Here is a 25,522-nt window from a genome sequence, read left to right as displayed (position 1 = left end):
CTGCACGTTTTGTGGCAAAAATGACAACTTGTGAAGCTACTTCATTGAGAAAACCTACATCTAATCCTACATCTTAAAAATATACAAACATACATATTTTGTACTGCTGACAAAATACCAAAAAAGACCCAAAATAAAGACAATAATACTTACCAACTTGCTGGTGAGAAAGAGAGGGAGGGAATTTGTTGGAGCTTTTTTCTGTTAAGTGTTGGTATATGGTTATGAAAACCAATAAAGAATCCTTTAAAAAAATACAAACTTATTTAGATGAGAGCACAACTAATATATAGGTGCACTGAGTTCAGCCCAGCACACAGTATTTGTAAAAGGTAGATATTGCCACAAACCAATCAGAAAGATATTTATAAAAGTATTTCTATTCTGCCATATCATGAAATATCAGGGCAGTGTGCAGTGTTAAAAACACAACACATCATTTTTTAAAAAAATACATTGACTGGCTAATTAAAAAATTATATATAATTCTTGACTTGAAGGCCAATGTTCATTCTACTTGGCCATAGCAATAGTGCTGCTTAGACTTAGAATCACAGAGTTGTACAGTTGGATGGGTTCCGAGGGTCATCTAGTCCAACCCCTTGTGATGCAGGAATATGCAGCTGTCCCATATGGGGAATCAAACCTGCAACCTTGGCAGTATCAGCATCACACTAACCAACTGAGCTATCCAGTCCAATATGAGCTGCTCACAAAATGTTGACAGCCAAAAAAGAAGCCCACATGAAAACCGAATCAGTGGGGAATGGAAAGGAGTGGCTGCAAAAGGAGCCAGAGAAAGAAAAACTTAATTTAAAAAGTAGAAAGAGCCACCTCATTGTCTCGATAGGCCATGTCCCAGTTCACACTGAGAATATACTTTTACATGTTCTCTGTAATAGAAGTGAGAGCTGCCCATAGAAATCACGAGGGATAAAAAGGAGTAGCTGGAACCCTCATTACATTCCTCGGTAAAGGTAACAGGACCCCTGACCGTTAGGTCCAGTCGTGTCCAACTCTGGGTTTGCAGCGCTCATCTCGCATTACTGGCCGAGGGAGCTGGCGTACAGCTTCCGGGTCATGTGGCCAGCATGACAAAGCCGCTTCTGGCAAGCCAGAGCAGCGCACAGAAACGCCGTTTACCTTCCCGCTGGAGCAGTACCTATTTATCTACTTGCACTTTGACGTGCTTTTGAACTGCTGGGTAGGCGGGAGCTGGGACTGAGCAACGGGAGCTCACCCCGTCACGGGGATTTGAACCACCGACCTGATTGGCAAGCCTTAGGCTCAGTGGTTTAACCCACAGCGCCACCCGCGTCCTACACTCCTCACTACATGGCTCCAAATCTGTAGTTAACATCTCAGTAACTATGGCCATCTTAATTATAGATCATGCCAAGGCAACTGGCCAGGCTTTCTATTTATCAACTATTTTACAAATCTTATTTCAGGGCTTTATGTCTTTTGTGTGCCAGTAGTACTGCTGTACAACCACAAAACTGGTTGCATAGCACATTCTGAGGACCAGTACAGAATTTCTGTTCCTTGCCATTCTAGTCAGTTCTGTACTTGGCAATATTCATTTGAAGGAGTGGAGGTCCAACTCAGAAAATAAGTCTTGTTTCCACACTTCTCCATGATGCCAAGGGTACACATGAAACACATGGAGCTATTTCCCATGTTTATATTTTTGAGAACTGTAAGGTGGCGAGACACATTGCATTTTACAGGTGGGTTGGGAAGTGTAAGTTGAACCTAACAAGGTTTTCACATTCAGCAGTTCCAGTTAATAACTGTTAATATGGTTGTGAAAGTTAGCTCCAAAAATGGAAGGGAGTTAATATTCAGGTATGGAATTAATAGTCTTCTGGAATGCAACAGGAGAATTTACCAATCAAAGAGCTTACTTTTATATTACCAATGAAGAAAGGCCATGGATAAGACCCACAGATGAATGGCTTTTTCAGTGTGCTCATTTCCTTCATTAAATTTTTACCGGCATCAGCTTTTGTTATGGGACTTCTTACTGGGTGCTTATTCTAGGAACATTTTTGCGTATGTAGCACACCACTCTTATTTCAAGCATTCAACCCCTGGTGTTAGAAGTGCATTAATGGCACTGCAACCTCACCCCACCCTCATCATTTCCTGGAGTTCCTCCAATTTTATTTAACAGCACAGGGAAATAGTAAGCTATTGGATTTCTTGATTTTTAAAATGCTCCACTATATTGTCAATTTTTCTCTGTGTAGCTTGATTCTTATTTGGGTTTTTTGTTTAGCAAAAACATAGCTGCATAGTAACTACAGCTAAGAAAGCCCCATCGGAAACTGCTTATGGGGAACTCGGTGGTTCTCTTTGCAGGCAGGGCTCCAGCCAGCCGTTTGCGGCGCAATATTTTGAAGGTAAAATGCAGAGTTGGCCAAATATACGCATGCGGGCTAACTATGGCCAGAAATTGAATCAAATCGACACCTAAGTTTCCTTCCTCCCTCCGCCATCACCTTCAAGCTCCCATTGCTCCTTTCCAGCTACATCTGCACCTGCCCTTGCCAGGTGTTAGGCAGGTGGCCACGATTTATGGGGCAGGGGGGCCAGACTGGCGTGGACTGGGGCCTAATAAAACCTGCCGCCCTGAGAAGCTCCCCCAAGGCTGGTGTTCTCCAGTTGCGGCGCTTGTTTCCATGGGGTCCACGCGGAGCATCTCACGTTTTCTGAAATCGCAAGCGGGGAAGCGACATCAGAACGAACCAGGAAGCGCCCGCTCCACGCAACAGAAAATCACATCCCACGAGTCTATGGTCCAGCCGCCGCGTAGGGACGCATAGGCGCGCAACTGAGCCTTAAGGATCACGTGACATCACAGGGAGCGCGGTGGGTGGGTAGGCGGGTTGCGAGCACGTGATCTGAAAAGGGGGATGTTGGCTTTTCCCGAACGTCGGTGCGCGTGCGCCTTTCCTCAGAGGTCGTCAAGATGGCGGCGAGGGCACCGGGTGAGTGAGGAGAGGGGAAGAGTCGGCGGTGAAGGGGCTGCAGCGGGGAGGGAAGGGGGCGGGAAGCTCTCCGGTTAAAGAAAATGGTTGAGGGGGCCCGCCAGCGCTTGTGTGGCAATTCATGGGGAGTGTGCGAGAAGTTATGATTGCCTGGTGGGGACGGAGAGGACACGGGGCGCCTTGCTGTTAACTCCTGGCGTGCCAAGCGGTTGTGGGTTTTTCCATAGTGTAATCCTTTACGGGCTTACTCAGAAGTAAGCCACGTCGCGTTGCATATTAAGAGTTTAAGGGTGTTACTCTTGTGGGACCAGTTACAGGTAGGTAGCCGTGTTGGTCTGCCATAGTCAAAACAATATAAAATAAAAAAATCCTTCCAGTAGCACCTTAGAGACCAACTAAGTTTGTTCTTGGAATGAGCTTTCTTGTGGGACCCTCATTCACGTGCTGCTTTGAGGTCCGCCTCATCGCCCCCCCCTCCCCGCTATCCACATAACCAGCAAAAGGTTAGTAGGCGAATCTTCTCGCTGCCCGAAAAGCTTGATTTAGTTTATAGTCAGCTTCATGCTGTGCACCAGTAGCAATTCGTAATTGTCCCAGGAGGACTCTCATTCTAAGTAATCGAATGGTATGTGAGAAGCAAAGAGTAGATGAATGAAAAGCTCATTTGGGAGTTTCATTTTGGCTACCCTTGTTTCTTGAAACAAACATGTGGCAAACGGCCCCCTAGGACAGCAGCAAGTAGCAAGCCTTTCACTCTTCTTTAGCTTGTGAATTGCAACACAATGCATCCTTCTGAATGTGTCTCCTCCCCAGCTTGCAGTCAGGGTTAGAAACCTAGGTTATGGGCGCCGCAATGAAATGTCTAGGCACACTTTTTAAATAACAATAATACAAAGCTGAAAATGAATGAACTGCAGGTAAAATATTATGTTCATTTTTCACATGATCTATTCCTTCCCCTGCCCACCCCTCTAATATTCTTAAGAGCATCTCTTCTCCAGTCTTCAGAGAGTAGATGGTAGTGGGGAGGCAGAAAAAGGTTCTCCTTTACTTCCACTCTGCAGTTTTAATCCGAAATCTTAGGCGCAGTACTGTGCCCAGAGCTCAGAAACTGCTCGCACTAATGAAATTCCCTGTCTCAAAATGCACCTAGAACAATGGGAGTTTCGAACGCTGCTTGCAGTGCACGTAGTACAATATTAATTATGACTCTAGCCATATACTGTCAACTAAGGGTAGTAGTTCTTGAAGGCACTAAACATGTTAAAATGATTGTTTTGAGAAAAGCTATGAAGTGACACTGCTTGCCAGGTTATACTTCATGATTTGTTTATTGTTGCCTAGCTGCTAATGCACAGTAGAGGGTGGGTGCAGGTGGTGGGGCTGATAACTTAGCAAACATTCATCTCATCTGCTGTTGCATAGCTGTTTCACAGATATTTTGAGTAGCATTGTGTTTTTACATCCTGTTGACAAGTGCACAGCATCCAAACTGTTCCTGCTTTCTGTTTATTACAAATGTTGCATGTTTATAAAAGCAAACTAAAATACTGTAGATTCTTCTGAATAAATGCCTCTACCAGTTATGCTCTTGAACTAACAGTGGTCATTAATACTTCCAGCTGCAGCCAGCGGTCGTCTCCTTGATGGTATTCGCAAATGGTATTACAGTGCATGTGGATTCAACAAAATTGGTAGGTGTTGGAAGTGCATGTACTGTTAAAGTTGTTTGGTTTGGAACCTGACTAAGAAGTATCTGTTTGTTGTGGGGGGGGGGGGAGAATTATCTTGCATTTTGTCCACTTTCTGCTAGTATATTTCTTTGGATTCTTCTTTTTGGTGTTGTGACTGTGTGTGTTAATTTTTATTATCCACATGGGGTTTTTTGCAGAAAAGAAATGGGATAGTTTTAAATAAATTTGGGTAAACCAGTTCCCTTTGAGAATACAGAAGTTGACTGTCCCTGTTTTTGGTCACAAACAATAGTCAAATATATATCAAAATCTAATACAGGTGTGGGTGGTTTAGGTTTGTCAGTTGACCAATCAGATGTTGTATGACCATGATAAAATGTGCCAAATATTCCAGTTTATGTGGGTGGAACTTTAGCTTCTTATTTCCTTATGATACAGGGTTACCTAAAAATCTATGAAAGTTAATTTCATTGGGTTTCAGTATCAGCTACCTAATTTGTAACTAGCATGAGTAATAAAACTATTGATGATTGGCAGAGCAAGTCTAACCTTGATCTGCACTGCTGGCAGGTGTTGGGACGTGGCCGGGGCGGGGGGAACTGCTGAAAGTGTAGCAAGGGCATATGCTACTGCCAGCAATATTCTTGCCTGCAATAGCCTATGTATGGCTTCAGAATGGTCTGGAGCAGGTCAAGCTATCATTTCTTGGTTAGTGGCCTGACCTGGGTGTATATTTACTGCTTTGGAGTCTGCAGCTTTATCAGTGGGATGTTCTGTGAGTTGTGGACATTCATCTAAAATACATGTTTCCAGGCACTTAGAGCTAATAAGCTGCTAAAAATTAATATCTAGAGCTAGTGAAGAGAGATGCCATTGGTCTTGGTACTCCTAGAAAAAAAAGTGGGGTGTTTTGTTTTGTTTTGTTTTGTTTTGTTTTTTAAAAAAATCTCTACTGCTGTTCAGCTGTCATTTGTGTTAACATGAGAAACATCTTTCTGGTACAGGACTTATGCGAGATGATACAATGTATGAAGATGAAGATGTGAAAGAAGCGATAAAGAGACTTCCTGAAGATGTACGTAATGAGAGATTATTTCGCATCAAGAGAGCGTTGGACTTGTCCATGAGGCAACAATTACTTCCAAAAGAACAGTGGGTAAAATATGAAGAGGTATGGTTGCATACCCATATAATAAGAGTCAACCCAGTTTTCTAGGGAAGATTGGTTGTAAGCCAACATAAATATTGTGTTCAACATAAATATTATGTTCTCCCATTTAATAGGAGTTTTCTGGATATCTTTGTATCAAATCTTCCAGTGCCCTAAAGACTCAGTTAGGATGTAGCTTAGCATATTCAATTAAGTATAGTTGGATTTTAATTAACACTTCTGTTTATAAGTAGATGTGTGTGAGAGAGAGAGAATTATACATGCACGCTTCCTGAGAATAAATACATGGAAAGAGTTAATTATTATTTGAAACTGCCCAATTTTCCTGGTATAGCCATTCATTGTAACCAACTATGAAATGATGCATTTTTTTTAGAAATGGAAAACTTTCCACAGAAAAAGTGTAGTAGTGGGAAATTTTCCATCCCACATCATTGTTTCCTTGTCAGACAACATAAGATACTGGATTTATCCAAACTAAGTTAGTCATGATTTAGTCCCATTGAAATCAAATAAGTTACTTATCATGACTTAAGTCCCATTGACCCATAAACAACTGAATGGTGTCTGTTCATAATACTGATTATTACTTTGATGAATTGAGTTAAGTCAGGGGTCAGCAAACTTTTTCAGCAGGGGGCCGGTCCACTGTCCCTCAGACCTTGTGGGGGGCCGGACTATATTTTTTTTTGGGGGGGGGGGGAATAAACGAATTCCTATGCCCCACAAATAACCCAGAGATGTGTTTTAAATAAAAGGACACATTCTACTCATGTAAAAACACACTGATTCCCGGACCGTCCGCGGGCCGCATTTAGAAGGTGATTGGGCTGCATCCGGCCCTCAGGCCTTAGTTTGGGGACCTCTGAGTTAAGTATTGATTAACTCTTGTGATGCTAATCTAAGGCTGTAGAACTGCTTCTGGGTGGATGGAATGTTCATGGCTCAATTCAGAACTTTGAGGGGAATAGAGCTTGCAGAAGACCTACTCTGTGATTCTTCAGCAAAAACATGGCTAGGAGGAGGAGATAAGGGAACACTCACACTTTTCACTCACAGCACATGAGTGGAAATGGGCTCTGTGAGCAGTTTGTCAAAAGACCCAACATATCTAGATCACAGCCAAAAACTTGTTTGTGATCGTGATAACTGAATGCATCTTCGAACATAGTGTGTTTGGGACAACTTATCTATAGAAATCAGGTCTTACCTGCTGATCATGTCTTGCTTTGAGAGGATATATTTGTCTCATTATTAATCTGCTGTTTGTCAGGTTTAGTGCAGTAAAACCTATTTTTATGAAACTTAATAGTGCATAAACCTTCAGGTACTTTATACATGACTTGTAGTATTATCTACCTTGAGTCTTGTTGGGGGGGGGTTATTATTCTATCTCCATATATTTTTTTAAAAAATGGTTCTCTGTTCTGTCATAGTTGAGCATGATCAAAATATAGAATCCAAGGGCAGTGTTGTGTTGAGAAGGTCAAGCTTTGTCATAATCTGCCCCATAAGAATCTGTAAAACAAAGTAAGATAGTTGTAATATAGATCAGAGCTGTTGGGGGACAAAATCGTCTCGCACCAGGCACTGGGATCACCAGGGGTAAAGGGCAATGCTTGCTTCAAACAGTTTTTCATCCCATACCAGTGATGCCACCCATTACTTATATAAGAAAAAGTAAAAAAACCGCAGCATATCGGGGCAAAGTTGCAGTGTAACCAAAACCTTTAATGTCACATAGTCTAGCCACCAACAGCTTGACCTCCAGCTTGGGGGTGCTTTTACAGAGGAGAAGACAGTGTAATGGAGACCATTGCTGGCTAACAACTAGTACAGTACTGAGTGAAAGATGTCTAGAGGTGTATCAAAATAAAAAAAAAATCCTTCCAGTAGCACCTTAGAGACCAATTAAGTTTGTTATTGGTATGAGCTTTCATGTGCATGCACACTTCTTCAGATATCTTATCTTATCTGAAGAAGTGTGCATGCACACGAAAGCTCATACCAATAACAAACTTAGCTGGTCTCTAAGGTGCTACTAGAAGGAATTTTTTTATTTTGTTTCAACTATGGCAGACCAACATGGCTACCTCCCTGTAACTAGAGGTGTATCAGTGTTATTTGCAAATCTAGCTGCAGCAAACACAAATCCAGTAGCAACTTACAGACTAACAAGTATTATGGCATAAGCCTTCATGAACTAGTCTTCTAGTCCAGTGTTTTTCAACCACTGTTCTGCGGCACACTAGTGTGCCGCGAGATGTTGCCTGGTGTGCCGTGGGAAAAATTGAAAAATTACTTTATATATAGTCAATATAGGCACAGAGTTAAATTTTTTAACATTTTTTAACATTTTCTAATGGTGGTGTGCCTCGTGATTTTTTTCATGAAACAAGTGTGCCTTTGCCCAAAAAAGGTTGAAAAACACTGTTCTAGTCAATGGAAATTTGTACTATGATAAACTTGTTAGAGTCAGTAGCACTCAAAGCTCCTGATTTTTGGTGGTGAAAAATTTCTTAACAGGCGCTTGACTTATTTCAGGGTTTAATTGTAAACATGTTTAAACGCAAGACTCAAAAGTTAGACTGATTCTGTATGACAGTTTCAGTAACTGATAAGATGTTTAGTAGGGCAGATGCATGTACTAATCACACAAATTTAGGGAAATGACTACAAGTAGTAATTGTAGCAGGAAAGGCCAGTTGGTGAATTATGGATTAAGCATTTTAAATTTAGGTCTGCCTGCTCTGTTCCTAAAATGGTGGTGAAGTACCAGATAATCCATGTTAGTGTTGATGCTGCTCTTACAAAAAGATGCTGGTAGGAAATGTCCAATATCCTTAACACTCTCTCCCTCTCTCTCTTTTTTTTTTTTAGGACAAACATTATCTTGAGCCATATCTGAAAGAAGTCATCCGTGAAAGACTTGAAAGAGAAGAGTGGGAAAAGAAATAGCTGCTGCTGCAATGCACTTCAGAAAAAATGTTTTCTTTTAAGTTTTAAATTATTTTGTTCAGGTAGGGGTCTACTGAGAAAATCTGGGTGTGGAGAAATCTCATGTAAATCTTTCCTCACTTAATATTCATCCACCTAAAATAAACATTACCAAATCTACTTGGAATCCTTTCTCCTAAATTGCAAGGAATTGGTTCAAGTCTTTTCAGCTTCATTGCATGCTAACATGTGATCTGTGATCTTCATTCCAGCTGTTTGAGTAATTCTTTTTGTCATAATACAGATGTTTCCTGCAGCTGGAAGGGTAGATAAGCAACAACCTTTGCTGTTTGTTTCTGTTCTTCTGATTCATTTCTTAAAAGGGGTGCCCATCTGCAGAATGACTATATAGCCATCATCGCCTCTTGTCTCTGGAGGTGGGAATGCAGACACACTTAAGTATTCAGCAGCAGCAACACTAGTTAGAGATTACGTAATCCCTATCGTGTCTACCCAAACAAATGAAACGCTGCATTAATAGATGCTTTTGGAATTTGTGTTTCTTGCCAATCTTTAAATAAAAGCAATTGCCTCATTTAACCTGAATTAGTCACTTGGATTTATTTGCTGAATTACTAAGGCATACCTAGTATACTTTAGCTATGGTGAATTAGTAAAGTATACAGTCCTGAGCACACTTCTGGAGTAAAAGTTCCTTTTGTACTCTACATATGGAGGCACGTATACCACCTGCTACAGATGTAGTCAAGGCCCGATTTAGGTTTGATGAGGCCCTAGGCTACTGAAGGTAATGGGGCCTTTTATATATCCAGCTGTCCTTTGTCAACAACAAATTGTCACTGTTTTTTGTGTTGAATATATGTTATATGGTAATTTATATGGGCAAACCAGTGATATTTTAGGGAGCAGACTAGCAGGAGCCAACACAAAAAACTGTTGCTGTATGTAGGTTTTATTTTATTTGTTTTTTATCTTATATTTTGGAAATGTACATCCAGTGTTTTTTCCTTAAAATTTTTTTGTGGCCCCCAAGAGAGGGGCCCTAAGCTATAGCTTGTTTAGCTTATATGTAAATCCAGCACTGGATGTAGCCCTTGTGTTGTGGCTTCTTTACCTACCCCGGCCTTTGATACTTGATATGTATATAAAACTTTAGTTGTGATTGTAATGTGTTTTAAACTGTTTTAATGCTGTTTTTTATATTGCTGAAACCTGCCCTAGGACCTTCTGGTGATGGGCAGAAAATAAATAATATTGATTTGTTCTCTCATTCATATTATATATACATGCACAGTGCTTTTTTTCTGGGGGGACGCAGGGGAATGCATACCCCTAAACATTTTGTGAATTTAAGTTTGGCCTCATTGAGGGGCAGTATTTCAATATTTGTAGGAAAATGAGAGTACCCCTAAACATTTTTTTTAAGAAAAAAGCACTGTGTGTACACACACACACACACACACACACACACAGAGGAGGGGGCAATAGTTCATAAACTATGTTGTATAATATAACTGCTTTTTCTATAAACTACAGGAAAGAACTTTTATCCTTTGGAGAATCAGATTGTTAGTGTGAAATAAATGAGGTTTGTGATCTCTGAGCTGCAAGTGGCCCCTGGGGCTCAGATCTCTCAAAGAGCAAGTGAAATGAGTCCTCACTTCAGATGCTATAGCAAAAGCTGGCAAAGCAGAGGTACAAGTGACTAATGAGGCTCTCCTCCTTGTTTCTTGATTATGCACAAATGTGTTCTGGTACAAGTTACCTGTTGTTGACATCTCCAGTTATAAATTGTGCACCCATCTGTTGATTACTTTCATAAGCTCTACACGCCTCCGTGTGCTGATTACAAAATTAATCTACCCAGATTCTCTTTAAGCATACCATTTCCCAAGACTAGAAGTACACATAATCTGGCTATGTTTTGAAAAGTACTTAAGAATACAGAGTAACTCATCAACATAGCAGTTACAGAGTAAGTGTAGCAAAACGTTTCAAGAGTTAGAAGAAACTTAATTCTGATTCACCTAATGGTCCAATTTTATACCTTAAAAACAGACGCATCTGACGGGGCTGCATTTGCAATTCCAAGGTAAAGTTTGTACCCTACCAGCAGCAGGCAGTTCAAGGGCTTCCCCAATTCCTTTCTGTAGTGAACTACTATTCTGTCCTCAGCACAGAAAGAGAAAAATTCTAAATGAAGAGGATAGAAGTCTGTTGAATTACAAAATGGCTGTAAAATGGAAGATTTTCCCTCCAGAAAGGCCTCTTACTAAGTGCAGCACCATATACCCCATTGTCTTAATCTGGTGAGGCATAATGGGAGCAACTGAATAAAACTTGCAGAAGATAATTTGTGGATTTATTCAATTCTTCCTTGGAAGACTGGCTGAAACTGAATTCAAAGGTAGCAGCACTTTACTTTGGGTGAGGCAAATTCAAACACTGTATAAAGAGATCTAGAGCAAAGAATGGTTGGGAGGAAAAAGTGGTCTCGACCCTTTCGGAATGTAAGAAGAGTGCTGGATCAGCTCAACGACTCATCTAGTCCAGCATCTTATTCTCACAATGCCTGACCAGATTCCTACGGGAAGTCTGAAAGCAGGACCTGAGCTCCCATCCCTCTGCTTGGTGTCACGAGTTTTCTCTCTTGGCAGTGGTTATTTTAGCACAGGTGTAGCCAGCCTGGTGCCATCCAGATGTTTAAATCAAATTCCCATAATCCCTGACTAGTGGCTATACTGACTTGGGCTGATGAGAATCCCAACAACAACTGGAGGAGAAAAATAGGTTTTAGCCAAGAAATTTAAAGGATTAGTTTCCTTCCCCCCCCCTTGCACCAAATAAATGTTTTATAATCCTGCATGCACACGTAGTGTTCTCTAAAACTCATTGATGGCATAGTTTTTACACCCTGATCTGCCATCATCAGTTTTATTCCTATCAAATGCTAGTCCTTTCTACCCTAATAAAACTAAGAAACTCTTTCCATAGACTAAGTTCAGTCAAAGGCAACTATTGGATTGCGGCACTCATCTCGCTTTCAGGCTGAGGGAGCCGGCATTCGTTCACAGACAGCTTTCTGGGTCATGTGGCCAGCATGACTAAACCGCTACTGGCGCAGGGAGGACCGTGACAAGTGCCAGAGCGTGCAGAAATGCCGTTTACCTTCCCGCCACAGCAGTACCTATTTATCTACTTGCACTGGTGTGCTTTCAAACTGCTAGGCAGGAGCTGGGACGAGGCAACAGGAGCTCACTCCGTTGTGCGGATTTGAACCGCCAACCTTCTGATTGGCAAGCCGTCTTAGTGGTTTAGACCACAGCGCCAACTGCATCCCTTGTCTAATTGAAATACTGAACTCTTGACTGCTGGTGATTCATCTTTGATGGTAAAGTAGATTTGACGTACATCCGTGTTCTTGAACCCATATCGGTGCCACCTGCATAAAAATGGTCTGTAAAGGTAAGGAATGTTCTCTCCCTTGCCCTCCCACCCAAACTCCTTTTTGACAAATTGCTAGGAAGTAAGTTGTGAGAGAAAGAAGACTTGAGTTGGCCCCTCTTTTTCTAAAACTGACTAATGAGAGTAGATCTGAATTCAAGCACCTAAATCTCTGCAGAGCTCAAGTACTGTATTGTGTCTTTTTGAGATGGATTTCATGAGTTTGCAGTACAGAAATGAATAATAACAAAAGTGTCCTAGCAACGATTAATAATAGGGGAGGGGCTGTAGTTCAGCAGTAGAGCCAGTTCTTTGAATATAGAAAGGTCCAGGCTCAATCCCTGGCATTTCCAGTTATGGCTGTGAAATACTCTGCCTGAAACCCTGGACAGCCTCTACCTGTCAATTGTAAACAATGCTAAGCTAGATGGATCAATGGTTTGACACTGTAAAGCAGCTTCCCATGTTTCTAGAAATACAGTATTTCTAAACTAAACTAAAACACATCTGAAACTGCACTGAAGCTGTTTAGCTGAATAATACTCAATACGCAGTCACAGGTCTGTATGTTCAGTTAGATTCCCATGTCAGGAAGGTAAATATGAGAATTTTGCTGTTTGTTTTTTTAGCAGGCACCAAAATGTGCATTAGTTCAGATAAGCAGAATGACAAAATACTGAATGTGCTGGCTTGTGACTAATCCACCATTCTAAGCTTTAGTAAGAATAAGAAATGCCATGTTTTGGAATGAAAACAATAAAATAGCTTAGAAGAATTCTTCACCCTGGCACTAGATGGAGTTGTACCATAGATCAATAAAGCACTTCTTCAATTATTCTCTCTCATATATATATATATTTCAAGATGACAGCTTCTTAAAGGTTTATAGCCCCCAGGAGAATTTACTACTAAGTCATGTACTGATGTAATGAAACCTAATATATTCTGTGTAAAATGAATTATGAGATACTATTTAGTTTCAGGATTTTATTACTTCAATCATTTGTAGCTGTATTTCCTTTTATATTATTGCTCAATCTTTAAACAGACCAGATGACTGTATAAAGAACACCTAATAAAATCTGGAGATGTTAAAACACAAATGTTAAATGTTCTAACATGCTTGCTGTATTTATTTATTTTAAATACTAGCTTTCCCATCACAGTGTTGGATATTTGGGAAATATAAGGAAAAAAAGCTCTATGTAGACAGAAATCATGGGTTGCTGCCAGTCAGTGTAGACAATATTGGGCTAGATGGACTAGTGATATAACTCGGTATAATAAGGCGGCTTTCCGTGTTCCTAAAGTGCTCCTTTGCTGCCAGGCTGACAAGAGGTGGTTTGGGCTTGTGAGAATTGGTTTGCACTGTGTCTGGTGGTATTAGCAATAGCAGATACAGAATTTTTAGGGGAAGGACCAACAGCTCCGTGTTACTCTATGCTCTGCATATAGACTTGAGGACCTGTAACTGCCAGTCAAACTAGATATTGGGTACTGGGGCTAAGGATAACTTTCCTGAGGTGGTGGAGAACCAATGTCATTAAAAAAAAATAGGATGGGGAACCTGTGGTCTTCCAGGAGTGGAATTATAACTCCATCCCAAACCACTGACCCATGGTAGCTGGAGCTACTGGGAAATTGTATTTTTGAGCTGCTCTGGGAGCCTTTTTCTGTTTTTCTGAAAAACTAAGTGTGAAAAAAAAATTAAATTAACTATTGGCCAGCTTTATCCTTGCACAGACCTGGGTTTTATTACTATGCTCACTTGTAGCTGTATTTCCTTGTGTGTTATTTCTCAGTCAGTTTTATCTGTTTAACATCAATACAAGCAAAATGATGGTTTTGTGTTTCAAAGGCTGGCCCTTTCCAAACATTTGCTGCAGTAGAGTAGGTGATTGGGTTTTGGACAGGGTCCCAGCCAAACACTACTGAGCTTTCTCATCAGTTAGAATCCAACACAGGGAATAATGACTGCAGGGTGTTGTATTTTTATCACTGAATTTTGCCAATGGACCTGCCTAAAGGAAGCAGTAACTTGAAACACTTTTTCTAGAGCCAAGACCTACAGAGGTAAAGTGGAATTTAATCTGATATTCGCTTTCTTGGAACGTATTATTCGCTCATGTTGTTTTATAGATACTGGATTAGGTTCCTCTCTCAGAACAGAATTTGGCCTTCTCGATTATCATTACAATGGAAATGGTTTGCCCACCCTGAAAACAAACAGAGCTTGCAGAGATCAGGGCAATGCAGCGAAAGCAAGTATTGTTGCTTGGCACTTGTTCTAGTAATTGTTGGCTAGAGTTAATTTTTGCAGGGAAGGGAGACTTTGGGATATCACATTAGCATCTCTGTTATGGTTTAATGGTATTTCTCATTACTTGTTGTGCTCCTCTTTATTCATAGTGATTTATGGCTCTTAAATGAATGGTAATTCTAATTTTGATATCATCTTGCTCCATCCTGAAGTCTTGGGATGATGATCTAGTACCAGATGAGTGAGATTCTATCAATAATGACTTCGTAATCTGCCAGAGTATTCTGCAGACAAGCACAATGTTGAACAATACCGGCCTGTGTATAACCCCAACTGCCAAATACCTATTTTTGCTTTTAAAGTGTGCTTTGCAACTGGAAAAGGAAAGGGCACAGATCTAATCAGGCCCTCTATGGTGGTGATAGGGATGCTGGGAGAAATTTGATTATATTTGCATTTAAAGGCACCTGACCTAATCCACACCTTTCGAAACAATATGTGAACTGAGAAACAGCCACCCTTTGACATTTGCACTCCTGATTTTTGCAACACTGTTCTCCAGACAAGTAATAATATGTAGAGAATGCATACACTAGGCTAAGTATGTATTTCAAATGCATATATTAGTGAAAATAACACTTTAAAATGCCTTATCTCAGGGAAAATCACTTTGCAAAAATGTGTCTATAAGGGAGTATTGCTCTGCAATAATGTGCTTTTGTGGCAAAGATTTTCCTTTTGAATCTTTAATTCAAATCCATTTCAGGATTTGTTTTAGATGTGGAGAATGCTACATGCTTTTTAAAAGCAAAATCCTTGCACTGGATCCCTTCACCACTACATCAAATACTATTGAATTAAATTATCCAGACAGAGAGTTAGCTAATCGCTTGGCCTTTTCCTATCAGTTGAGGAAATGACCCCTCCAACTTATTTTGGACACTTCCCTACATTTTTTATGTGTGTCACACTTGCCAAATCCTTTGGCTGAAGAAGAGTGGCTCCCCTCCCCTCAAAAATAATAATAATAATAATAATTTGTAGCTCTTTAAATGTTTGGGAAACAAATCAGGGTCTCTCTTTACTGCTTCCTTGTTTTTGTGTGGTGATAACATTTTTACCAGCGTACAGCTCTGTACCTACAAAACAAACAGCGGGACAAGTATTAAAATCATGTTTATGGAGCCAAGTATTTCCCTTCTGCAACGGAGCCCCTTCCCCTTTAACTGCACTCAAAGCTTGAGATCCAAAGATGGTTTATTCATCTATGGGGTGGGGAATCAGTCTGTGGCCTTCCAAGTGTCTCTGGACACCCGCACCCATGAATCCCAGCCAAGGTGGCCAATGGTCAGGGATGGATGGTGAGAAATGGGAAACATGACAGGCCTAATCCCTTTGGAAGAGGTGGCCACACCTGCAGTTTCCATCTGATTCTGGAGGAATATTTAGAAACTTAAGAGACTTTTTAATAATAATAATAATAATAATAATAATAATAATAATAATAATAGCTTTAAAGATTTCCTACACAGAAACTCTTGGGTGGATTTGCCTGAAATTTGGTGGGCTTAATCCACACTGGAGAAGTGCCTTTGCTTACAACTTTCATCCTCTTAGGTGAAAGGGGGCGAAATATAAAAGGTGCATGGAGATTTGCCATTGTAGTTAACAGGTGTGAAACAAGAGCTTTGGGTTTAGATAGATAGATAGATAGATAGATAGATAGATAGATAGATAGATAGATAGATAGATACTTTATTGTCATTGTACATAGTACAACAAAATTTAATGCCATCCCACATTTACAGCCATATATACCCATTTATACATTTACAGCCACACATACACATACATACCATCCATCACGACTCCCCAAGATCATATCATTTGGTTCCAGCATTTAAAATAGTTATAGCTCTTGGATGAAAACTGTTTTTTAGTCTATTCGTTCTTGATTTAATTGTTCTATATCTCTTGCCCGAAGGCAACCGTGCAAACAGACTTTATCCTGGATGAGATGAATCCTGTAAAATGTTGTTTGCTTTTTTGAGACAACGGGAGCTATATAGTTCATCCAAAGATGGGAGAGGATGACCGATAATCTTTCAGGCTGTGGTTATGACCTGGAGCATTTTCCTGTCAGTGACTGTGCAACTGGCAAACCAAGCACAGATACAGTATGTAAGAATGCTCTCTATGCTGCCTCGATAGAAGGACACCAGCATTCTCTCACTCAGATTGTTCTTCTTTAAAAGTCTGAGGAAATAATGTCTCTGCTGGGCCTTCTTTACCAGAGCAATGGTATTAGCGCTCCAGGTCATACCCTGCTGGATAGTAACACCCAGAAACTTGAATACAGCCACCCTCTCCACCCGGTTCCCATCACATTTGGACCCGAATAATGAATCGAACCGAAATGACAACAAGCAGATCCGAAACAGATCAGGCTGCTTCCAAACACAATAGACACAGATACAAGGCAGATTTTGTGGCCGTTGCACCCGTAGAGGTTTTCCCACCCGCTGTCCACAGGGTGGTGCTGTGAACCCACCAGTCTCAAATCATATCCTTCCTCTGTACAGAGACCTACTGCATACTGCATAATAAGAAGGGGGGAAATAGTACATCCAGATGTGACACACTTTGCACACTGTTGATCAGCGTTGGGAACCAGCAGTTGAACAGACCTGTGCAACAGAGCTCCCCGTCAAATAAATACTAAAAAAAAGACCTGGAAAGTGAAAGTGAAATGCTATGTTTGTGTTAACACGGGAAAAGCAAAATGCTGCTCTTAGCTTTAGCTTGATTGTTGTGTTTCTGCTCAATGCAACTCTCTGTGAGTGTGGCTCTCTCCATATTGGACCATAACCACCAGTAGTGCAAGTGCTGCTGCAGCCTTCTCCAAGCTATGTGTCTGCTAGGCAATCAGACATGGGGATGGCAACGAGGGTTAGTGGTTGCAGCAGCATCCTCCGCAACTGGCAACCTCTTACCTTTCCTTGTGCGTCCTCAGTGTCCCCTGCTAAGCACTTCCAGATTGTGTAGTGCTCAAGGCTGGGAGTTGGTGGTGGCAGCTGTCAGGAGCGAGCCAGCAATAAATCACACGGAGTTAAGTGAAGTTAACTCTTTATTAGAATAAACCAGGTCTGCTCAGGAGTGCTAGGCCTAATGAGCACAGCAACTCTTCTCGGTAGGTCTTGCCCCTATGAGGCAATCATGGAAACTGAAGGACCCTGCCTTCCCACAGCAGCCTAAGTCTCCTTCTCTCCCAGGTCCTTCCCAAGCAACCTGAGACTTCACTGGTGCACCTGCTTCATACCTCTACTCAGTTTGGAAGACCAGAGGGTAGGGGAGCTTGTCACAGCAGGAGGGGGCGACACACCCCCCCCCATGCTGCTTCATCAGCCTGACTCATATCTGTCTCTTGCCTCCCTCCTCTCCTGATTCTGGACTTCTCTCTGCCACAGACTCTCCCTGCTCACTAAACCCTGGCACACCTCTTCAGCTTCCCACACCTTCTCCCCGTCCCAATCTTCTCCCTCTGACCGCTCATCGTCATCCCACCATGGATTCTGAGCCTTCACCCTCCCACCACTGCTCTGTGTCTAGGAAGGCGATGGCAGTAGCTTTGGTGTTCGCCCACAGGGACCTGCATGCCAGGACCTGATAGTGCTCTGGGGCAAATTTAGGGGGTGCTTGTGAGTGCCACCAGCCCTCCTCGTGTGAATGGGAATGTTAATTGGCCTTTCTTTGGGGATCCCTTGCTTCCTGGCATGACCTTGCTGCTGCTAGGCTCTGTGACAGCTGCTGTGTGCGAGTGGTTTCTGGATCTCCAACACGCACCTGCTGCTGCTTTCATGTTGTGGAAAGAAACTTCAGAGAGAGGTCTCCTCACAAAGGTCTCACTTGCTTCCCATCTCTGGTGAGCTGTCCTTGTTTGAGAACTGCTGAGAGTGCCTAGCATTTGCTGGTTGTGTCCTTCTAGTGTAAAGTACCTTTTACCAGGTACCCTGTGCCCCTCTCCCAAGCACACAGTCCTTTTGAACTTTTGAGGCAGCCTGCTGTGCCACTGGATGCAAGATGTGAGGTGAGCTGCTGTGTGATTGGCCAGGGTTCATGCCTGATCTCAAGGGTGCTTTCAGAGCAGGGGGGGGCACGAGAAGGTGAGCCTTTATGGGGATTAGGAACCCTTCCCTCCCCATTGACTTCCATTCTGTGGTTGGACTTTCACCATCCTTTTTGCCAGTGTTAAGTTCTGCCACGTTGCCACACCATGAACCTGAGCTGATGTCAGGCTTCAGGGAATCGGCTTCCTACCCCCATGGTAGTAGATAAGAGATCAAACAAAAGGAACACCTTACCAGTTAGAATCTTTAATAATCACAGCGAGAGAACATAGAACACATCTCCTAGAAATTGTGGTGCTCCCAATTAAAGGACACTCCCCCCTCCATCCCTATTAGTCTACGTCATTCCTACGTCTTGTAATCTGAGCTTGTACCTGCTGTGCTTTCTGTTCTGACACTTTCTGAGCTCTCCGTGACTTTGGAGAAGGGGAGGGGGGGAGAATGCTATCCAGAGACTGTGAATCTGTTAACTCTCTCTCTTCTCTTAGCTGTTCCCCATCCAGTATTTCCCAGCTTCTGCCTTCTGAACTATGCCCTTCTGCAAACCACTGTTCCAAATCCATGCTGTCCTCCTGCTTCTGGGAAGATTCAGGATCAGGGGGAGGGGTGGCTCCCACCATTATTCCTCAGTGCAGCCCTCCTCAGCATAGTCCCTGACATCTGAACAGAGTTAAGATTCACTATAAGTCCTCACTGCCTGCTCCAGCCTGCACCTTGGAATGCTCCTTATTCAGCATCAAATTTGTTGGGCTCAGCCCAGTTGCTATGGGGGAGTTAAGCTACCATATCACTGGCTGAGGCAGGCTTGGGGGCCTATGCTGGCATAGCTGGAAACCAGATGGCTGAGAAAAAGATACAGTAGGTCCTAACTCATCCAGGTGGATCTAGGGTTAGGACTGTGCCTTTAGATGCCTTTACAAGAATCATGAAGTCTAGTGACCCAAGTGACATAATTTTGCCATGCAGTCCACCTGTTTGGAAATGACTAATATGAAGAATCATGAAAAACTATAATGCACTTGTTCTACTGGAGCCACAAGTTAGTCTATGGTTCCATCGGCCAGTGTATACTTTGTCTCCCACTGTCTATGGGAGGCAATCCACATACATTTAAAAAAAATGAATATTTGTCCTATGTGGTGTGTTCTCTGCATGTAACCCATAACGCTGCTTCTTCACGAAGCCCTGCCACCACACATGGCCTTTGAAGTGTTTTTGATTGTTGGAAACGCTTCAAACCAACCTTAGTACACCTTGGAGCCCGGCACGCTTCCTTCAGCGCACGTACCTCTCCTGTACGTTCTCCTTGCTGCCGTCTCCTGTGCTATTCAGCAGAGTTATCTTCTCTTATCTTCTCTCACGCAGCGGGGTGTGTGCATGCCAGCATATTACAGACAACAGAGTCCAGCTTCTTTCTAATCTAGAAGTTTTATTTTACAAGGCATAAATCATTACATTCCGGGAGAGTCGCAAGCCATGTTGGTGGCTTCTCCCTTCTCTCTGTTCTCCGGACAAAGAAAAAGAAAGTATCACATTACACAGTACAACAGTACACAGAGCATCCGGTGACGCTCTTCCTCCTGTGGGTGGGACAACCTGGTTGAGCTTGTTAACTCTAAAAGCTCCAAACCTCTACACCCCCTCTTGTCCCGCACACAGGGGCGTTGTAAGCTTGCAGCTTACCCTACACAAACCCTCACAGAACTCCCCATGACGTTGGAAGTTCAGGGGCTTCGTGAACCCAACCTTCTGGTTCACCTGACCAGGACAGTACTTCAGCTTCTCCAAGCCGGTCTGAATGCACACGTCTCGAAAGAGAACGTCTAGGTGTTTGGGTCTGGCCTTGACTTGTCCAGACTCTGCCACCAACAAACAGAGTTGGTTGTCCTCCCAAACCATCACGGGCAGGCAACTCTGAACGCAGATCTCTTGGACGAAACACCTATAGAACTCCAGTTCCCTGCAAAGCACTGACAACGCACTGTACCTGGCTTCTGCACGAGAACGAGCAATGAGGCTCTGGCACTGGGACTTCAGCCCGCCTAGAGCTCCTCCACACTGTACAACCATTTCAGACACAGATTTCCTGTCCTCGGAATTTGCCTAACCGCCGTCGCACCAGCGCGTGAGCTGGGGCTCACCGGTAGCTGACAACTCCGGGCAAAACTCCTTAGTCTCCTGCAAACTCTGGAGCACTCTCACCATGCCATTCCAGGCATGCATGCTGGGATTTGCAGCCACCTTGCTGAACAGATCCACAGCAACTGCTATGTCAGGTTTGCTCAACCGTGAAGGAAACAGCAGCCTCCCAGGAGCTGACCTAAACACCTCGGGGCTCTCGAACTCAGAGCGTTCCCCGGTCTGACTGTCCTCACCTAGACACGTCTCCATGGGTGTTCTGACACTAGCACATTCAGACACTCTGCACTTCTTCAACAACTGCACTACCTTGCCAGTCTGATTGAGCAAGACACTACCGTCTTCGACTCTGTCTACCTGCACACCTAGGTAAACACCAACAGGGCTTAGGTTCCTGAGCTGGAAAGACTGACCAAGCTCCTCTGCGAACCGTTGCACCTGTCCCCTGGTCTCCACCAGGTAAAGCATGTCCGCACTGGACTGCAGAACTAGCTCCTGCTCTGGACTTACTCCTGCCAGAAACAGGCAGCTATCAGCACAACTCTGGCTGACACCTAGCTTTCTCAAAGCTTCTTGCACGCCTGAGGACCAATCTCTGGCTGACTCCTTCAAGCCAGTGATTGCCTCGTGCAAACTCCACACCTGATTTGGCCCGTTGTCCTCGAACCCTGGTGGAGATACCTCGTACCTCTCCTCATCCAGGTCGGAATCCAAACAGGCATCCAAACCAAAGTGGCTTGCCTCAAAACTGCTTTGAGTCGCGACCGCTAACAGCATGCGCGTGGTTTCGCTTCTGAGAGAGGGCGCGTCCAGTACCTCGGAACAATGGACCCCCTCCTCCTGAGTGAAACCTCTGGCTACTGACCTAGCCTCGCACTGCAACTCGCCAGTTGCTGCCGTCTTGAGTCTGCACGCCCAACGACCTTCTGACAGCGTCGTGGTTGTGCACACACCCAAAGACCTCATTGAGCTTACCTGCTCTACCATGGCATCCTGCCATTTCTGGGCCTCACCTTGAGATACCCATTGAACCTTCACAAGGCTCTCCGGTTCACACTGAACCAAACAAGCACTCACGCTAGTGGCCGTGAACCTTTCGGGCAGAATCCCTTCAGTGGATCGTGCAGACTGCTGTGATACCACTTCAGATTCTCCCTCTGCTCCAGTTGCACTGGATTCCACCTGCACGTCCTTGACGTCAGGCATCTCACCTACAGACTTGCTGCGCCTGTGCATCCTAACTGAACCACCCAAGGATGACGTTGGCGCGCCTTTGGGCTCCTGCTTCACTGCCAAAGAACCCCGCTCTTGCTCCGGGACGAGACCTGCGCCAGGCTCTCCTGGAGAAGAGTTGCCACACAAAGAGTCGCCAAGCGTGGCCTGCCTCCTAGTCCGTGACATAGGAGTTGCGGGTGCACTCCCAGACTGCTGCCTTGGAGTCACCCCTAGCTGTGCTGCACCCTGGTGATGACTGGGAACTCGGCCCAAGCCACCAGCAGGTGCCAAAGCCACAGCAATACCCCCTCTTGGGGCTGATCCACCTGGACCACCACCGCCACCAGCAGGTGGCGTATCTGCCTGTCCATCACTGACAGGACCATCCAGAACATCAGGGCTTCTAGGGATGTGTTCCAATCCATTCTGCTCAAAGAATTCAGCACTCCTGCTGACTAGAACCCGGGTCTGGTCACTATCTGGGCTAACTAACCTCCAGCTACGCAAGCTGGGTTCGTACCCACAGAAAAACACTTTCGGAACCTTGGTACCACCCAGTTCCACCCAGAACCCTTGAGGAAGCTCTGCATCCAAGAGCATGTCTTCAGTGGCAGCATGCAGCATCCTTTGCTGCCTCTCTGCAAGACCACATACCTGTGAAGAAAGCAGGTTAGTCACACTGTGCTTACTCCCCCTCTCACTGAGGACCTGGGAACAGCCTACTCCAGTAGAAACCTGCTGTTCCACTGCAACCAGTGGTGCTGCCTCAGTTGCCTCCTTGAGCAACGCAGACCACATGTGGTGAGAGAAAGCATCAGCCAAACACTCAGAACAACACGCTCCCCCCAGGTTAGCTTCTGGCATCCCTTCAGAAACAGCCACATGAACCAGGGAAAAGGGACGCGTGGTTTCCCTTTCAGACTTGGGGTAGCAGGATGTCGACTCCTCGACCTTGCAAACCCTGCAATCAAGAAAGCTGTTACATGCCCTTAACTTGCACCCTTCAGAGAACTCAGGCTGCTTCAGCACACTGTCCCAGTGGCGACTTGCCAGCCTTTGGTACCACTGACACAAACATAAGTGGTGCATGGGCACATTGGCGCATTGAGCAAACACTGCATCAGTGCCAACTCCTTCCTCTGTTCTGGATTGAGACTTCTTAACAGCAAACAGCCCGTCCTGGCTGCCTTTCACGCGTAGAAGCATCTTCTGGACCCTGCAAGCAGAACAGGTGATAAGCACAAAGCAAACAGCAAAAACATTGGACAGAAGGTTTGACATAAACAAATACAGAGTTATGTCAACAGCCACAGAAAACGCCAGTTCTGTCCCTTGGATCTGTCCCTTGACTGTTAGCAAAAAGTCAAGCCTTTTCTTGCCTCCAACAGTCAGTTCTCCAAACTGCTCTATAGGAGACTCGCAGTTCCTCACATGTCCACCAGGAGGAACGATGACGATGATGGCAACCATCACATGCAGCTCACTAGGGTTGGCCTTCGTTGCCACGGCAACTGCACGACAACAGTAGGCATCCTCTTCCGCCTGGGCTGTGGTAGAGCTGTTGCGATTCTCATGGCCAGTACCACACGTCATGTCCTTGGCCTTATCTTCAGCCATGCACGTCAACAAAAGACCAGGTGCAGGCTACGTGCCAAAACACAGGTCCACAATGAAGGCCTTTACGCTGGCTTCAGACTTGGAAACAGCCCCTCCCTTTCTGGGAGCAAAGCCCACGGCGATCTGGCCCCCCTCCTGCTTTCCATGGCACTGTTGCTTCTCAACAGCCATAAGCCGAGCTGGGGGCGAGCTTTCCAAAGCCACTTCAGCCAGTCCCTCAGCCCCGTGAAACTGGGCTAGGGTCTTCTTCCAGGCTTCACAAGCACTGGCCAGACCTTCCTCCTCACAGGCGTTGGCCAGAACATCAACGCTCTCAGGGAACAGCCCTCTGCATTGAAGCTGTGAGGCTGGAGGTGCTTGCAAACAAAAGCTTCCCTCCTCCTTGCTGGGAATGCTATGGCTCCCTCCATCTTGCCCAGGGGTAGCGTACTTACGAATCTGTAGCTTCTTACCCGGCTCCACAGATGGGGGTTTCACCAGAGAGGTACAACTGCTTTTGCAGCCCTCGATCTGGGCTTCCCTGCTGCCTTCCAACCTCTGGCAGCAGGTTTTAGGCTCCTGAGCCATTCAGCAGACTGCTGAATGCTCCTGCTGGCAAAGCAAACTTCCCTGGATGCTCCATCACAGTCCAAGCCAGGGAGACACTTCTCAGCTTGGCACACACGTTCTGGATCCTTGGAACTGTCCCAGAATCAGCCCAGAATCGGGAAAAGCTTGGATCCATAACCTGAAGTGTTTTTGATTGTTGGAAACGCTTCAAACCAACCTTAGTACACCTTGGAGCCCGGCACGCTTCCTTCAGCGCACGTACCTCTCCTGTACGTTCTCCTTGCTGCCGTCTCCTGTGCTATTCAGCAGAGTTATCTTCTCTTATCTTCTCTCACGCAGCGGGGTGTGTGCATGCCAGCATATTACAGACAACAGAGTCCAGCTTCTTTCTAATCTAGAAGTTTTATTTTACAAGGCATAAATCATTACATTCCGGGAGAGTCGCAAGCCATGTTGGTGGCTTCTCCCTTCTCTCCGTTCTCCGGACAAAGAAAAAGAAAGTATCACATTACACAGTACAACAGTACACAGAGCATCCGGTGACGCTCTTCCTCCTGTGGGTGGGACAACCTGGTTGAGCTTGTTAACTCTAAAAGCTCCAAACCTCTACAGCCTTTAGTGTGGTGGCACCTGCCCTTTGGAATGTGCTCCCAATGAACATAAAGCAGGCCTGTACAGTAGTGCATTGATGCATTAAACTGATCTCCTCCTGGTGACACATTTTCTACTTGTTTAATGAATGCAATTTTACTGTCGATTTTATGCTGTTCACTGCCATATGACATTTCCCCCCCCCCTTAATGTTGCCAATATAGTGCAGAATTTTTTTAGCAAATAAAAATAAGATAAATCTGTACATTGCAGATATGTTTTCTATAATGTTGATAGCTTGATCTGGAGCCTGCCGTTGTCACAGTGTTGGCTTGGAGAGGAGCCCTACCCTGTGGTCATGAAAGAAGCATGTACTAATGAGACAATACTGCAGGTCATTTTATTACGGCACTGGATTGAATCCTTATAACTCAGCTGTTTTTTTTTAAAGGGTGGGGGAATGGAAATCCCAACAATAATACAATGGGAAATTAAATTGGCGACTGTAGAAGAGTTTGAAACTTAATCATCTTATGCATGTTAGAGAGGGCGAAAGAAAATGTCAATGTAATATGAATATAGTTGCTAAGTTATTCCACTACTGGAATGGACATGATTTGTTGAAGATGAACAACCAGGCTGAAACACTGACATATACAAACCAATTTGTTATATCAGGGTTGGGAAGCCTACAGCCCTCCACCAACCAGCATGGCCAATGGCCCGGGATGATGGGAGTTGTAGTCCAGCAACACCCAGAGGAC

The 25,522-nt window shown here is 44.1% G+C and overlaps 1 protein-coding gene across 1 annotated transcript; it reads left to right on the top strand.

Annotated features, from left to right (window-relative positions):
• Positions 1-2,913: 2,913 nt before the first annotated feature.
• On the top strand, positions 2,914-9,401 carry LOC117050176 (cytochrome b-c1 complex subunit 7). Its single transcript, XM_033155617.1, has 4 exons — positions 2,914-2,993; positions 4,616-4,687; positions 5,692-5,858; positions 8,739-9,401. Exons 1-4 carry the CDS (start codon positions 2,975-2,977, stop codon positions 8,814-8,816), a joined length of 336 nt encoding a protein of 111 aa, XP_033011508.1. The 5' UTR covers positions 2,914-2,974; the 3' UTR covers positions 8,817-9,401.
• The last annotated feature ends 16,121 nt before the right edge of the window (positions 9,402-25,522 follow it).

The sequence above is a fragment of the Lacerta agilis genome, chromosome 7 (genome assembly GCF_009819535.1).
Source record: "Lacerta agilis isolate rLacAgi1 chromosome 7, rLacAgi1.pri, whole genome shotgun sequence".
In the NCBI taxonomy this organism is placed as follows: domain Eukaryota; kingdom Metazoa; phylum Chordata; class Lepidosauria; order Squamata; family Lacertidae; genus Lacerta; species Lacerta agilis.
This window is presented reverse-complemented; position numbering and strand designations above follow the sequence as displayed.